Here is a 15,275-nt window from a genome sequence, read left to right on the forward strand (position 1 = left end):
TTGACAGTATATGAGCATTTATAGAATTAAATAAACACCTACAATAGACTGAACCCAAATTAATTAGAGGCAAGCAGGGGATATTCATCAAAAGACTTAAGTAAAGGCATATTAACCTAACACAGAAGCATTAAACAACTTTCTGTCAATGATTCAAGCCAATGCTCAAATAGCCACATTAAACAATTTCCTGCCATTTCAAGTTTTTTTTTTTTTTTAGATATGTAGAGACCCTAAATGATTGAACCCAACCCATATCTGAACAGTTGATTGCCCTTATGCCATTAATGAATCAAATGAATAAGGAACCACATGAGTAGTTTAAGCAAATCAGGGGTGAAGTAGATTTTTTAAGCATGGTGGTGACAAGGTCAGGCTAGTAGTAGCCTTAAACACTAAAAGATTCAAGATTAGACCATTTAAGAATCAAATTGCAGTATACTTAGCTAAATCCCAATTGTATCTAGATGTTAATCGTAATGGACCGCTACTAACCAATAATGGGACAGGATAGACAAGCCAGATAAATGAGTAATTAATGGCTAAGTAACTAAACTAATTTAAATAGACAACCATGTTATTTCTAATGCTATTTTTTTACAGTAAATGAATGGCATGCTTACGCAAACAAACGATTGGACTTAAACTAAGGTTGATCCAGACTAACATATGAACTAATAACATACTTAAAGACAAATCACGACAACATTAGCTAAAACTAGCACCAAACTGAAAACTGGACTATACTAAGGTAATAATACAATAGCCACTAGACTGACATATAAGCAAATGACACTATATTAAACTAAAACAGAACAAGCTTATAATGCTAAAACTGCTAGCAATACTGAACGAACCATTGATTTAACAATTACTCACAAATATTAATAACCACATAATAGACATGAAGTAAAATAAGCACATACTAAAACAAACTCTTCCAACCACCATACAGAATAGACATACATATAGACCTGAATGTAAGCAAAATGGCTTAAAGGAGGAGAAATTACCTTCTTCGGGTGCAGCGACGTGAAGCGGAGGTTTCGATCTAACCTCGAACACTTCAAATCTACTTCGAAACACTAAGAAAACCCGAATTTGTATACCCTTCGAATCCAAACAGATGCCAAGTGCAAAATAGAACAAAAATGGTGTGGATTTTGACTCGATATCGAACAATACGGCTAAAAGAATTAATGTCATCTATGGGGATTTCTTGCGACACGAAAAACCTCAGTTTCTTGGGGAATTTTTTTGAATCGAAAACCTCTCGGTTCTTGGGGGGTTTCACCAATCAAAAATCCTCCTCTAAAAACGAATTTGAAGCAAATATTTATAGGGGGTAGAAACAGCTAGGGTTTCGTTTGTGACGAAGAGAGAGAGGAGCGGGGGGACAAGAGGGAATTGGGGTGACAGTGAGCGTGGGGAACAAGAAGGAGTGGGGGTGGCAGTGGCAACGTGGGGGGAGATGAGGGAGAAAGGAGGGAGAAGGAGAGAAGGAAGGGAGAGACAAGAGATAGGGGAGTGGCGGCTAATGAAAGAGGAAAAATGGGATGGTTCCCTTATGTTGGACGGGAATTTGGCCGCCGGGTCGGGTCCATTTTGGACTGGGTCGATTTTAAATGTGGGCTGGTCTGAAAATTGGGTTAGGGTGAATTAAAATGGGTAGTGGCCTATGAAAATTATTTTGGGTTAATCCAAAAATATTGGGGGTGAATTGGGCTCGTATTTGAACTAATAATAATAATAATAATAATAATAATAACAATAGCTAGTAACTGTAATAGAATAACGAAATGCCGATATTGATAAGAGGCTAATAATCATAGTATAAATATATTTTTTTAATTTGCCAACAAATATTAGAAGCGTAAATAGGTAATTTGGAGGAGAGGCGGGACAAAATTGGGTGTCAACATAAGGGATGGGGACTTGGTGTCCTAACATGGTTTTGGATATTTTTCCTCTCATGAGCTAGTTTTGGGGGTTGAGTTAGGATCAACGTCCATTTCTTTATCAATTAAAATCATTATCGAATACCGATTGGTAGTAATCTTGTTCGATGTTAGTATTGATCTATTAGTGAATAGAACATAATGTTTAACCAATTTGAATGAAGATTTGATTTTAATAGTTTATTTGCACTCAGTATTTTAATTGTATTTGCACTCGGTATTTATATTAATACATCAAGCGCAAGATATGTCTTTTATACACACAATTATCACTTAATCATAGTAAAGTAATATGAACTCTTAGTTAATCATAGTAAAGTAGTATGAGCTCTAAGTATAATTATTAATATTAGGGTTTAATTATTGATATGGGGTAAAAGTGCTGATAGGCTTTTACTTTCGCTCGACATAAATGGTGTAGCGTTATAGAGAGTTTTATAAAATGTTATAAAACAAAGGTAATATTGGCAAAAACTATCTAAATTACTAGAATTGATAATAGAAAGAAAGACAAATATTTAGATGAAAATGTTTATTTCTTTCTTTTCATTTTTTTGGTGTGTCCCAAATGAGAAGGCAAAGTTTTTAATTATGAATTTTTTTTGCTTCACAACATACAACATACAATTTTTCTAAGTTGATCAACAACTTGAATACAACTAAGATGCAATTTGCAAGTGTAAGTTGTATTGTCACTTTAAGTGCAAATGGTACAATTTACACTTTAAGTTGTACAATTATTAATAATACATTCAAACTACGACTTGACAAAATAATTTATAACATAAAAGTTGTAGTCAGAAAAATATTTTCAACTAAAAAACAATATAAGGGGGTCATATAAAGTAAAACAATCTTGAGTAATGTATAAAACACTTGGCTCTAACAAGGAACTGAAATTTTACTTTTTAAGCGATTTATTTAGTGTTTTTTTCTTAAATAGACAGTGACCCGATCTCCTAAAAACACATGGAAAAACAATAGGTGCCGAGAAAAAATGTCGTGACAATGAAATCTTTTTCCTTTTTTAATTCCCTCAAGATTCGAAAATTCTTGGGTAATCATTGTCCCTACATAGAGATAATTTCAAGGTACAAATATTCTGATTTTTTCAATTAGATATGTTTTAAGAAGTTGAATGTCTTATTTTCCGTAAGTGGTTTCATGACTCTCATTTTTTGCACTGATGTTACAGTATAACTTCTAATTTTAAAATTCACCTAATTAGCTTACGGGGAGAGTTTCACTAGTCCTTGAAAATTTGGGTGAATTACCAAACCTGAGGACCTGGTTTGATGTTCATAACTCATTTTCTAAGTTCTATTTTTAAAATAAGATCACTTTTTAACTTTAGTGCTTTTGCATATTAGCCAAACTAGTTCAATACTCTTCTTTTATCAAACCAAAAAATGGTTTTGAACAGTCTCAATGTCGTCGAGAATCGATGTTGTGCAATAATAATCTAATCTCTAGAGAACTATGAACTCTGAAAGATGCTGCTGCTTTAAATTTTGTTCTTTAGTTGTAGAGTACTAGAAAATATTCTCTCGTTAAAATTATGAGTATTTATTTTTGGTCTCGAACATTAAATAATTATCTAATTTATTAGAAAATATCCATAAGACCTTTCCAACCTAGCACTAGACATCTATTAAAATTTAAAAGAGGTTATTACAAGACGAATAAGATTCATTCACTTTTTTTTTAATAAGAGGTTCCGAGTGGATAAAAGAAAGATCTTGTTATTTCTTCAACAATTTCTTATCTCTAGTGACCTCTTAGTAGGATTCAAACTCAAATGATGTTCTGACCAATCTATTAGGAAAAAAGGACAAAAAAAGAACAAATGGATATTGTAAGTTTTTCGATTTCTTTCATAAACAAATGGTTGATCATCTGCTTCTCATATTCTGTGAATAGTCGATCAGGACAATTTTATGTAAATCGTGATTTCCTTTTTAATGGACATTATATAACGCGAAATTGAACTAGTTGAGCCCCCAAAACGAATATCAAATATTGCATGAAATATTAGAAATAAAAATAAATAAATAAATAAATAAATAAATAAATAACGAGTACCGGGCACTGGGCAGCTGTATACGTGCAGTTTCCACCAACTAGATGACTAGATCAGATGTGCCCAAATTACAACTAATATAGCTAGGAAAACAACATTGGTGATAAAGCATACGCGTTAGATCCAAGTATTATAGTATAGCATAGTCTTGAAAGCTGATTCGAACTTCCAAACATTCTCCTAATTTTGCTTTGTTATAAAACGAGAAAATGCACTCCTCTAATTTTCTTATTACGCGAACCAATTTTTTTTTTTTCTGTGAATTTAAGTTAATCGAATAGAATAAGAAAAGCATCTTTCTATACTGGGAGTAAGTAGTAGGAGTAATAATTTGTTGAGGGAATGAAAAAGGCTGGAGGTCAAAGTCACCTGAAAAGTGTTGGCTAATTACCTAATTAATTCCTACCATCCAACAAACCAGCGCCAACAAACATAGCCGACAAATATAAATGTTTGTATAGGAGCTACGTCCACTCAGCCACCTTCGTCTTTAATTATCCACCTATTATTTTGGTACTATCAATTATTACTCCCCCAGTCCCCCTTCAACTTTTCAAAAATTCCCTTCACTCATAAATCTATCAACTATCAAAGCCTCATTTCAAACTTACACTTTTGATAAACTTTGGAATACTACATATATTAAGTCCAAATATATTTTCATAATAAATGTTTACCGGAGAACAGAAAGAACTGATTTGTCTCAATTAGGCTTTTGACGGTGTGGAGAAATATTTTATTTGAATTTATGGGATTCCTCCGTAAAGAATAAGGGAGAAGATACATTTTTTTTGTGGTACAAGTTATCGGCTCTTCGCCGGATCCCGCGCATAGCGGGAGCTTAGTGCATCGGGCTGCCTATACATTTTTTTTGTGGTACAAGTTATCGGTTACATTTATGCTATACACTATTGATGAAGTCGAGTAGTCATTTCATCGTGATTTTAATAACTATATTTTGAAATTATATTTGAATCCTTAACTGTTGTGATTCACAATAATTTACATGTAAATTTTGAACATGGTAATTTTAATATAAGAATCGAATAATTTGTATTTGAATTCATACTAAACATTTGAGTGGACCTGAAAGAATTAAGTATTTGAAGTTGAAATCAGAAAAAATATTTGAAAGTTGATTTAAGCAATTTTATATTTTTAGCCATGAATAGAGGGAATAATATTAATACTAACATACCTCATGCTCATTGATTACATTGCTAACGAGTAGGTGTGCCTGGTCATTATGGTTTTTTGTCACTTACTAACAACCATGTCGTGCCATTTCAAATTAGCTGTCTACTCATGTTGTCCTTCCCTCCAATTCTGTCTAACTTGACACTAAATAAGAAATTCATAATGTTTAATTTTTTATTTATGTATTTAATATAATTTTTCTATCAAGAGCGTTTAGTACTAACTGTTCTTTACTGCATGTGTGGCTACATTTTTTTTTCTTTTCTATTAAGAGATGTTGTATGCATTTCAATTTTAGTGCTACACACGTTCAATAATTTTTCTTGTAAAAAAAGATAAACTCTCTTATTCACTGAATGTCATTATTGATTTGAATCAATTAAATTTTTTATTGAAACAGAAACGATACGTGTTCGCGACAAAAATAAAATTTAGCAATTCATAATAATCTGATTGCGCAGTACAACTGAATTATTGTTTTCCTACGAGTTTAGATCTATCTAAGATAAATTGTCAGCAAGGTATTTTAGAATATTGGATTAAAATAGAATCTTGTGGCTATGAAAAATGGAAACAAGGTCCATAAGATGAATAACTTATGAAAAGAATCGTTAAAAGAGATGAGATGAAAAAAAGAAGTCACAATGTTGAAATAGTTGAAATATGATAATTTTACTAAATGACTTAAATGGTACTCCAAAGTTATAGGCTTTTACACCTTTTTAATGAAAAAAGGTGAGGAAGAATGTGTAAAACTAAAATATCTTTCACACGTGTACATGCATTGATTTTGACCCAATTTCTAGATGAGATTTATAGGTAGACTATAGACAATTACCTGATGTCAGTTAATTTCTATAGACAATTACCTGATATCAGTTAATTATGAAATGGATCTTGGAATTTATCCGATCCCAAGCAAACTCATAAAATGAGAATGGTCTAAAATTATATAAAGAGAGATTAATTTCATTTTTAAAGAGCCGATATGGAGACTCAATAACCTCGTATGCGATGGCTAGCAATTAGAGCGTAAATAATATGATATGAGAATCCAATATTAGGTAAATTAAAAGTTGAGATGATTTTGATTCCAATACCATGATAAAGAAACAAACATTAAACCTGACTAAACTTTAAAATTAACTTTTGAAATTACAATGTCCAAGATCATATAAACAAATGTCATCCCTAGAGTGATGTGAGACTCAACAACAGATAAATCCAAATATATTAAACATAACAATAGAAATATTTTATTTATTAGAAGCAACGAAAATACATAAACTTCCTTCCAAATTTTAAAAATCATCTCATGTCAAGCTCAAAATTAACAACTCCATGATGATGTGCAGAATCATATGTAACTAATAACCCAAAAGAAAACTAAATTAAACAACTGCTCCGACAATGATCTCGAGGTTGTTTGGCTCGTACTCTTTAATTGTCAGCAGAGAATGTTAATTTTGCAAGATTTTTCTAGTAAGTACTAAATTAGTGGGAAGCGTGAAATGGACGTGAAAACAAAAAGAAAACTGCACTTAAAACTGTGATTTGAAATCCGAAAACACGCTTGTTTCTGTGCACTTTCCACTTCGATCAACTTGGAAATACTTACTTAAATTGTTTATGGTGCTTTCTAAAAGTAGTCATCCTAAATTATTTGTTTATTATAGAAATTCAAAACTATTTTTTTTTTTTTTTTTATTTTATTCTTAATGTTGTTCTTGAAGACTATAAATATTTCAGTTACGTGGAGATGACATATAGATATAAGGGCAAAGGGGCAAATATACCCCTCAACTATAGGATATGGAGCAAATATACCCTCCGTTAAAAAAAAGGAGGATTTATGCCCCCGCCGTTAATGAAAAGGGGCATATATACCCCTCAACTATAGGATATGGAGCAAATATACCCTTCGTTACAAAATTGGTATATATATACCTATGCCATTATAAAATGGTGCAAATATACCCCTGTCGTTTTAAAATGATGCAAATATACCCTTTTCACTGACGGATTTTAAAAAAAAAATATTTAGGTTATTTTTTAATTAAAAAATATCACGTGACTTTAAAAAAAAGTCTACCCATTTTTTTGTGTAGACATACTTTTCTAAGGCCACATAGTAATTTTTTCTTTTGATAGGTGGGGTCTGTTCGTTTAAAAAAAATATCTCCGTAACTTTAAAAAAAATAAGTCTACTCATTTTTTTAAAAGAACCAGACCTTACCCATCAAAAAAAAATTACTATATGGCCTTAGAAAAATATGTCTACGCAAAAAAATGGGTAGACTTTCTTTTAAAGTCAGGTGATATTTTTTAATTAAAAAATAACCTAAATATTTTTTTTTAAATCCGTCAGTGAAAAGGGTAGATTTATTTTTTTAAAAGTCATGGAGATATTTTTTTTAAATGAACAGACCCCACCTATAAAAAAAATTACTATGTGGCCTTAGAAAAGTATGTCTACCCAAAAAAACGGGTAGACTTTTTTTTAAAGTCACGTGATATTTTTTAATTAAAAAATAATCTAAATATTTTTTTTTTAAAATCCGTCAGTGAAAAGGGTAGACTTATTTTTTTTTAAAAATGCGTAGACTTATTTTTTTTAAAGTCACGGACATATTTTATTTAAACGAACAGACCCCACCAATCAAAAATAAATTACTATGTGGCCTTAGAAAAGTATGTCTACACAAAAAAATGGGTAGACTTTTTTTTAAAGTCACGTGATATTTTTTAATTAAAAAATAACCTAAATATTTTTTTTTTTAAAATCCGTTAGTGAAAAGGGTATATTTGCACCATTTTAAAATGACAGGGGTATATTTGCACCATTTTATAATGGCAGGGATATATATACCCCAATTTTGTAATGAGGGGTATATTTGCTCCATATCCTATAGTTGAGGGGTATATATGCCCCTTTTCATTAACGACGAGGGCATAAATCCTCCTTTTTTTTAACGGAGGGTATATTTGCTCCATATCCTATAGTTGAGGGGTATATTTGCCCCTTTGCCCTAGATATAATAAATATTAGATGAAGATAGATTATATCTTACTCCCTCTGTCTCAAATTATTTTTTGTGGTTATTAAAAATAGTTGTGCCAAATTATTTATCATTTTAGGAGTTCAAGACACAATTAATTATTTTTTTACTCCTCCGGATCAAAAAAAGAGTCAACTTAGGTATTTGCACACCCCTTAAGAAACTGTTCACTCCAAGAAAAAAAGATTTGACTAAATTACCACTAATTAAAATGGCATTGAAATTTGATCACATAACACTAAATAGGGGCAAATCTGAAAAGATAAGGTTAATTATTTCTTGATTTAATAAGTAAAAACTTTTTTTGACCCAAGAAAAAAAGGTTAAGTGGACATTTTTTTTTATCCGGAGTGAATATATTTTACCCTTAGTAGAATTTTGTCATTAATAGAGATGACACGTAAAAAGAGTAAATATTTAACGGAAAAAAATTATAACTTACACATAAATAAGGATAAAGTTAGTCAAATACCTCTCATAATTAATATTTCTTAAGGGGTGTGTAAAAAAAAGGTGTAATGCATATGCGGCCCCCTAAACTTGCCTCTTTATTCCATTTTGTCACCTTAACTAGTGTTTTAAAAGGCGGGGGCGTAAGGCGAAGCGTTTTACGTCTGCCTCAGCGAGGCGTAAGTCCGGAGGCACGGGGCGTAAGCCTCATGAGACTTTAATTTTTAGTACTTCGTAAAAGGATATAATTATAATAAATACTTTTAAATAGGTAAAATAACATAAAGATTTGAAGAAAACTATAAATATATGCTCTATCCCCACAAAAAAATTAATCAGAACAATTTATTACACGCTACTTACAAGCACAAGTGACTGCTCGTTACTTTTTTGAGATAGTAGAAAACAAGATAAATAATTGGAAAAGAACATATATTGGGCATTCTAGCAATAAAAAAAGGTCGTGACTTTTAAATTTAATGTTTCGATTCCTTTTTAAAATATTTGAGTCATTACTAGTTGACTTTTGAGAATTTAGGCATTATATTAAGGACTTATTTAACATTTTTTTTTTAATTTGAAGAAGTTTTTTGGGCTTACGCCCCAACAACAAAAAACTCGCCCCAAACGCCTAGACGTACTCCCCGAATTGTTGGGCGTACGCCTTTTGAGACTTTCGCCTCGAACTATCGCCCTGGGGCTAGCTCGGAAAACGCCTTTTAAAACACTGACCTTAACTAAGTGTTGTTCCTATTGAACTCCTGAACTCGTCCTCAAGCGTGTCTATCAAACACAATAACACTTACATAGTATTCCATCTTCATTTAGCAACATGTTAATATATATATATTCTATTTTTAATTATGTCATCTTTTAGCTAAGATTAACAATAATTAAGAGGGAAAAAAGAGTAGCTCTAAATTAAACTGACAGTGGAAGAGCAGAACCAGCAGAAACCGACACGTCAATGACCTAAAGAATAGCTTACCACATGTCTAAATTATTACTCCATCTTCATTTCCCTAATTTAATTCTGCTTCTAATAAAAATCAGATTTAGGGAGGTTTGATAGACTCACTTGAAGACAAGTTCAAAGGTTCAATAGGAACAACACTTAGTTAAGATGCCAAAATAATAATAAAAAAAAAAGATAAGTTTAGAGGTCGCATATGCATTAAGCCATAATTTGAGACGGAGGGAGTAAGAAATAAATAAGAGCAAAATAGGTAAAATTCCTCGTAATTAATATTTTTTTAAGGCAAAAGAAGTAATTAGTTGGAAAAACAAAAAATGCTCACACTTTCCTCGAACAGTAAATACGACAATCTACTTCTTGCAGAAAGCAACAAATCAACCCGAAGACTTCAGTATATAAGTAATTACGTGACTTCTTTCTGACCTTCAAAAACCATAATAGTCAACGTCCTAAATTAAATTCCTCACAAAAAAGAACAACAATTACAACCTACCCGAAATTTCATAACCTGAAAATTACAACTCCATTAGATTCCGGCCAAACACCGCCTTATGGCCATCGCCGACAACAACCACAAACCACATAATTCCGACAAAAAACTTTGGAAACTTTGTCCTTTGTGGCAATCAGGAAATACTACTTCTTCATCTACCTCGTCTACACAGAATCTTCACTCTCAGAATCATAGTCATCATCAAAACGGTGTTGGATCTAACGGTTCTCGTGCTTCCACGTCTGTTAGTTCTGTTGCCAGATCACTTCTTCCGGCTCGGCATAGGCTTCGACTTGATCCGGCTAATAGTCTCTACTTTCCTTGTGCGTCTTTCTACCTCGTCGTTGACTAAATTGACTTTTCTTTTATTGTGTCTCTTCATTTTTATCTATTTTTGATTGATTTCAATTACTCAGTCCGTTCATTTTTTTATATCTATTTGTTTAGTATACTAATAGTTGATGTCCAGTTTGGAAAATCAAGAAATAGTTTACTGTTTCATTGTTATTTTATCCTTATTATATTAATACTGAGTTGGAAACTTTCAGAAATTATTAGTGGGTGTATAATTTTTTAAAGTATATTTAATTTATTTCAATTAGTTAGATGATTTATAATAATTGAAGGTGATATAGTAAAATTGTGTCAAGGGTGTAACAAGTCAAACGTGGACAATTCCGGTTTTTTAGGTCATATTTTTTCAGTGTTAAAAATTGGAGGAATTGTGTTCTGGTTTTATCTATTTAATTTTATATGTTTTTTTTTTTTTTGGCAGATGAACCGGGGAAGCAGGTGAAGAGTGCTGTAAAGATTAAGAACACTAGCAAATCTTATGTCGCATTTAAGGTAATCTATTTGAAAATCCTTTTCTTGAGTAAAAGAGATTTTGGAAAATTACAAGCACCAATTTTTTTTTAATTTTTTATAGTTTCAAAAAATAATTTGGTGCTTGTAATTTTCCAAAATCTCTTTTACTCCTTTTAATTTATGCGCCCTGTCAAGTGTTTGGCATCTAGCAAAGCAAGTCTTACATTTACAAAATTCGCGAGTTCATTGAGGTCGGAAAAGGGCCTCTAGCTTATTACTTTTATTTTATATAATTGTAACAGATGTGCGATATTGTACTGTATATCTGTCTGTACACACACACACCAAAAAAATAAAAAAATTAAAAAAAATAAATAAAGAAAATCATTTCTTTGTTGGGCAGTGAAGCTATTTGAGTTATAATTTGTCTTAAATTCATAAATTCACGATGAATCTAGCAAGATTCTTCAAGTCAAAATTGTTTTACTGGTGTTTCCATCTATGACGTTCGGACTCTTAAAAAATGTCAATGGGTACGTGTCAGATCCTCCAAAAGTAGCGCATTTTTGGAGGATTTTTTGGATAGTCCGACCAACATAGGTTTCTATAAATAATATAGCTGACCTCGTCTTGTTTGAGGTTGAGACATAGCAGGAGTAGTTGTTGTAATATGGAACTTTTATTTACTTCATCTAAAAATATGGAAGTTTCATTTATGTTTGCCTTCTCACCATATAAGCAGTGGTGTAAGCTTCTGATTTTTCCTTTTCTTTGTGATTCTTCATTTTGCATTTTAAGTTTCAAACTACTGCACCAAAGAGCTGCTACATGCGACCTCCTGGAGGCATTCTGGAACCCGGTGAAAGCATCATTGCTACTGGTAATTGGTTTGCTAAGTTTCTTTGTTTCCAGTATTCTTTTTGGATGTAAAAGGTTAACTTAGCTATGGATTATGTGTCTGAATGATAGTATTCAAGTTTGTTGAGCACCCTGAGAACAATGAAAAGCCGGTAGATCAAAAGAGCAAGGTAAAGTTCAAGATCATGAGCTTGAAGGTGAAAGGAGGAGTAGATTACGTACCTGAGTTGGTAAGTAACTGAACATCCTAAGTCTTTTTAAAAGAGGCGATTTTATGGATTTGCTGCATCTTTTGATCACAAAGTAAGTTAGGCTATCATGTCTTCTTCAGCTTTATACTGATCGTTGCAACACATCAATTTTCTTCCTGATGATTTCATGCACTTTAACTAAACATATTAAACTGGAAAGGTGTAGATGGACTTGTCTTGATCCTGGACTTTTTTTTTTTTTTTGTCCTTTTGGTGCTGAAAGTCATGAGTTCTTTATTTGTCTATCTGTTCAATATAGTTTTCCTTGTTCAGGATAGACCCTGTCCTATCCATCGAACATATTTATGAGAATCAGCTGGGATTTATTTACTGCTTATACAAATAGAGCATTTTATGATAAGATGCGGGTAAATAAGGAGCTCTATCATATGAAATCTTCTTTGCATGCTCGTATATGTCTTATATTATTAGAAGTGCTAATAATTTGTTAGAACTTAGAATAAGCTCTTTCCAGTAGGCTTTGTTTAAGAAAGGATAATGAAGCTGATTCCCTTCCTTTTATTAAAGTAGCATAAAACATTAGATAAGATGCTTTTGATATATTCCCAGAAAGGAATTATTAAAATCTTACAGATTTGTTTGTATTCTTATCTTAAAATCATAACCTTCAGTAAAAACATATTTTGATGATGCCTTCAATGCAAAGCCCTTCAACAAATTTTGAATAATCCGGTGTAATTTATTTGGTGCTTGATATGGGGCTTCTCTTTATTGTATATTTTATCAGTTAGAACATCCTGAAAAATGGCATAGACTATGAATAGATGAAGCTGTTGAGAGTAGGTGCTTTTTACAACGTAGCTATGAACAGCTGCTTTTGCCTGCAACTCCCATGTTTGAAATGATCCGGCTCTTTTTGGAGTCATCATAGTGTCAGACATAATGCATTTCTTCCTGTCTTATTTTTGCCATAGTTGGGATTACTGAAGATTTTCTTTCTTTCATCATCCTTCTATACTCCTTGGAGGGCAGTCTTGGTGTAACCGTATGGTATCTTTTGACTTGGGTTCTCTCCTTGGAGAGCGACTGGGCACATGCGCTCACAAACCTAAATGTGGAGCCACGTGCCCCAATCACCAGTGTGTGCGGAATCTGATTTGTAACTAGAGAATATAAGTCTATAGCGTGACTTGAATCTTTTGTCAATAAATTCAACCGTGTTATAACCCGGTTGATTCATGTTGATGCAGTTTGAAGAACAAAAGGATCAAGTGACTATTGAACGTATCCTACGGGTGGTGTTTTTGGACCCAGAACGCCCTTCTCCAGTAAGAATTAGACTTGTTACTGTTTATCATCTTATACATTTTTCTCCAAGTTCACTCTCCAACTAAGTAACTTGATTGGTTAAGGCACTGGAAAAACTAAAACGCCAGTTAGCTGAAGCTGAGGCAGCATTAGAATCTCGCAAGAAACCTCCAGTTGAAACTGGACCAAAAGTTGTGGGTGAAGGTCTAGTTATAGATGAATGGGTAAGGCTATTGTCTCTGCATATAAAAGCATGTTACTTTCCTAGTTTATTCCTCTAACAGTGTCTTATCTGCTTCTTGTTCAATAGAAGGAGCGAAGGGAGAAGTATCTGGCTCGGCAGCAAGTTGAGGCCGTTGATTCAGTGTAAAGCACTTTGCAAGTGCCTCTTTTGCCAAATTGAAATGTTAAACCAGATCCACCCCTTTTCTTCTTTGGTTCTTTTGGAAGACGGTGGAAAAGGGGTGGTGCGGTGCGGTGCGTCTTGTAAAGAAAAATAATCAGTGGAGGTTTAGTTTCCTCTTCATGGAGTAAAAGCTTGTTATGTAATTGCTTGGTTGTTTTCTTGTAGATATTGCATTCCTTTTTGCTTAAAACATATTCTTTTGGTGCCTTCAAACATAAAGCAATACTGCTTGTGTAGCCACAATGTATCCAAATGCTGCTTGTATGAGTTCTCCAAAGGGAGACAGGAACTAAGATGTTCCTTAGTATGGTAGATTGTTTACATTTAACTTCATGGTAACTGTTGAGATCTTAAAGCTGGAAATTGGAGTTGTCTATAGGTATTTCATGCACTTCTTCGCTACTAGGAAGTTAAAGTAACACATAATGGTAAAAGATTAGCTCTCGTGGACACATTTTCTGGTGAACTGCAACTATACGATTTAAAAAGAGGCGTAACTATTTTGTCCATTGATAACAAAAAGGAAATGCAAAATACCATTTCACTATATAACTTCTCGTGGAAACGTGTAGGAAGGCCAATTTCTTTGCAAAGTAATCAAGGCTAGACTTCCACTAAAACGTCGAAGAGGAAACGAAGTGAGGGATTGTTGCCTCTGATTTTTGATCTATTTATTTCCAACTGTTCACAGAGCAGCACAATGTTCAACCAAAATAGTGCCAGTTAAGAATGGAAAAAAAAAAATGAAAGATGAAAAGAAATTGACTTAAAGAACGACCCTTTTAAGAGAATCTCTCTTATCAAACATATATGAGCTGTAAGGCTGGTAAAGCACCCAATGATTACACTAGGCCAATAGATACTTGACATGTAGTCTGATTAATTAACATGCATCTGCACCATATGAGCTTATCTAATTAGCAGATGGCGTATGACCGTGCTGCACACGTGCCCAACATTTTAAATTATAGTGTATTTATGTATATGTAGTTGTGTTTAGATAATGATAATATATATATATATATATACTATGTTCAAAATACGATTAATATACCATTATAGTTTGTGCTCCGTATCTAAAACTTTATTTTATTCGTGTTTGCTACGAAAATTTATTAATACTTTTTAAAAGAGAAGATTTATTTAAAAGAAAACTATTTTCTTGTCTTTGAGATAAAATAATAGCAATATTTAAGCATTAGTTGATACTTTCAATTTTAATTCGATTAATTTAAAAGTGTAAAATACTTATTATTTTTTATTAAATTTTGATTTGGATAATTCTAATTATTAAATTAATTTTATACGTTTGAAACGAAACAAAGTAGAAATTAATTTTTTATTTAAACGAAAAAATGCTATTTTTTAATTTTTGGTAAATATTTTCGGTTTAACTCATTTTACTTGTCATGTTGTCTTTTGCATGGTTTTTTAAGGAAACGCGAATTGGAATTATAATTTGACTAATTTA

At 32.3% G+C, this 15,275-nt stretch overlaps 1 protein-coding gene across 1 annotated transcript; it reads left to right on the plus strand.

Moving 5' to 3' along the window:
* The first annotated feature begins 10,125 nt into the window (after positions 1 to 10,125).
* Positions 10,126 to 14,137, plus strand: LOC132617311 (vesicle-associated protein 4-1-like). The gene is made up of 7 exons (XM_060332284.1): positions 10,126 to 10,536; positions 10,989 to 11,059; positions 11,819 to 11,900; positions 11,990 to 12,108; positions 13,341 to 13,418; positions 13,503 to 13,622; positions 13,709 to 14,137. Exons 1-7 carry the CDS (start codon positions 10,272 to 10,274, stop codon positions 13,766 to 13,768), a joined length of 795 nt encoding a protein of 264 aa, XP_060188267.1. The 5' UTR covers positions 10,126 to 10,271; the 3' UTR covers positions 13,769 to 14,137.
* The last annotated feature ends 1,138 nt before the right edge of the window (positions 14,138 to 15,275 follow it).

This window comes from Lycium barbarum, chromosome 11 (assembly GCF_019175385.1).
Source record: "Lycium barbarum isolate Lr01 chromosome 11, ASM1917538v2, whole genome shotgun sequence".
In the NCBI taxonomy this organism is placed as follows: domain Eukaryota; kingdom Viridiplantae; phylum Streptophyta; class Magnoliopsida; order Solanales; family Solanaceae; genus Lycium; species Lycium barbarum.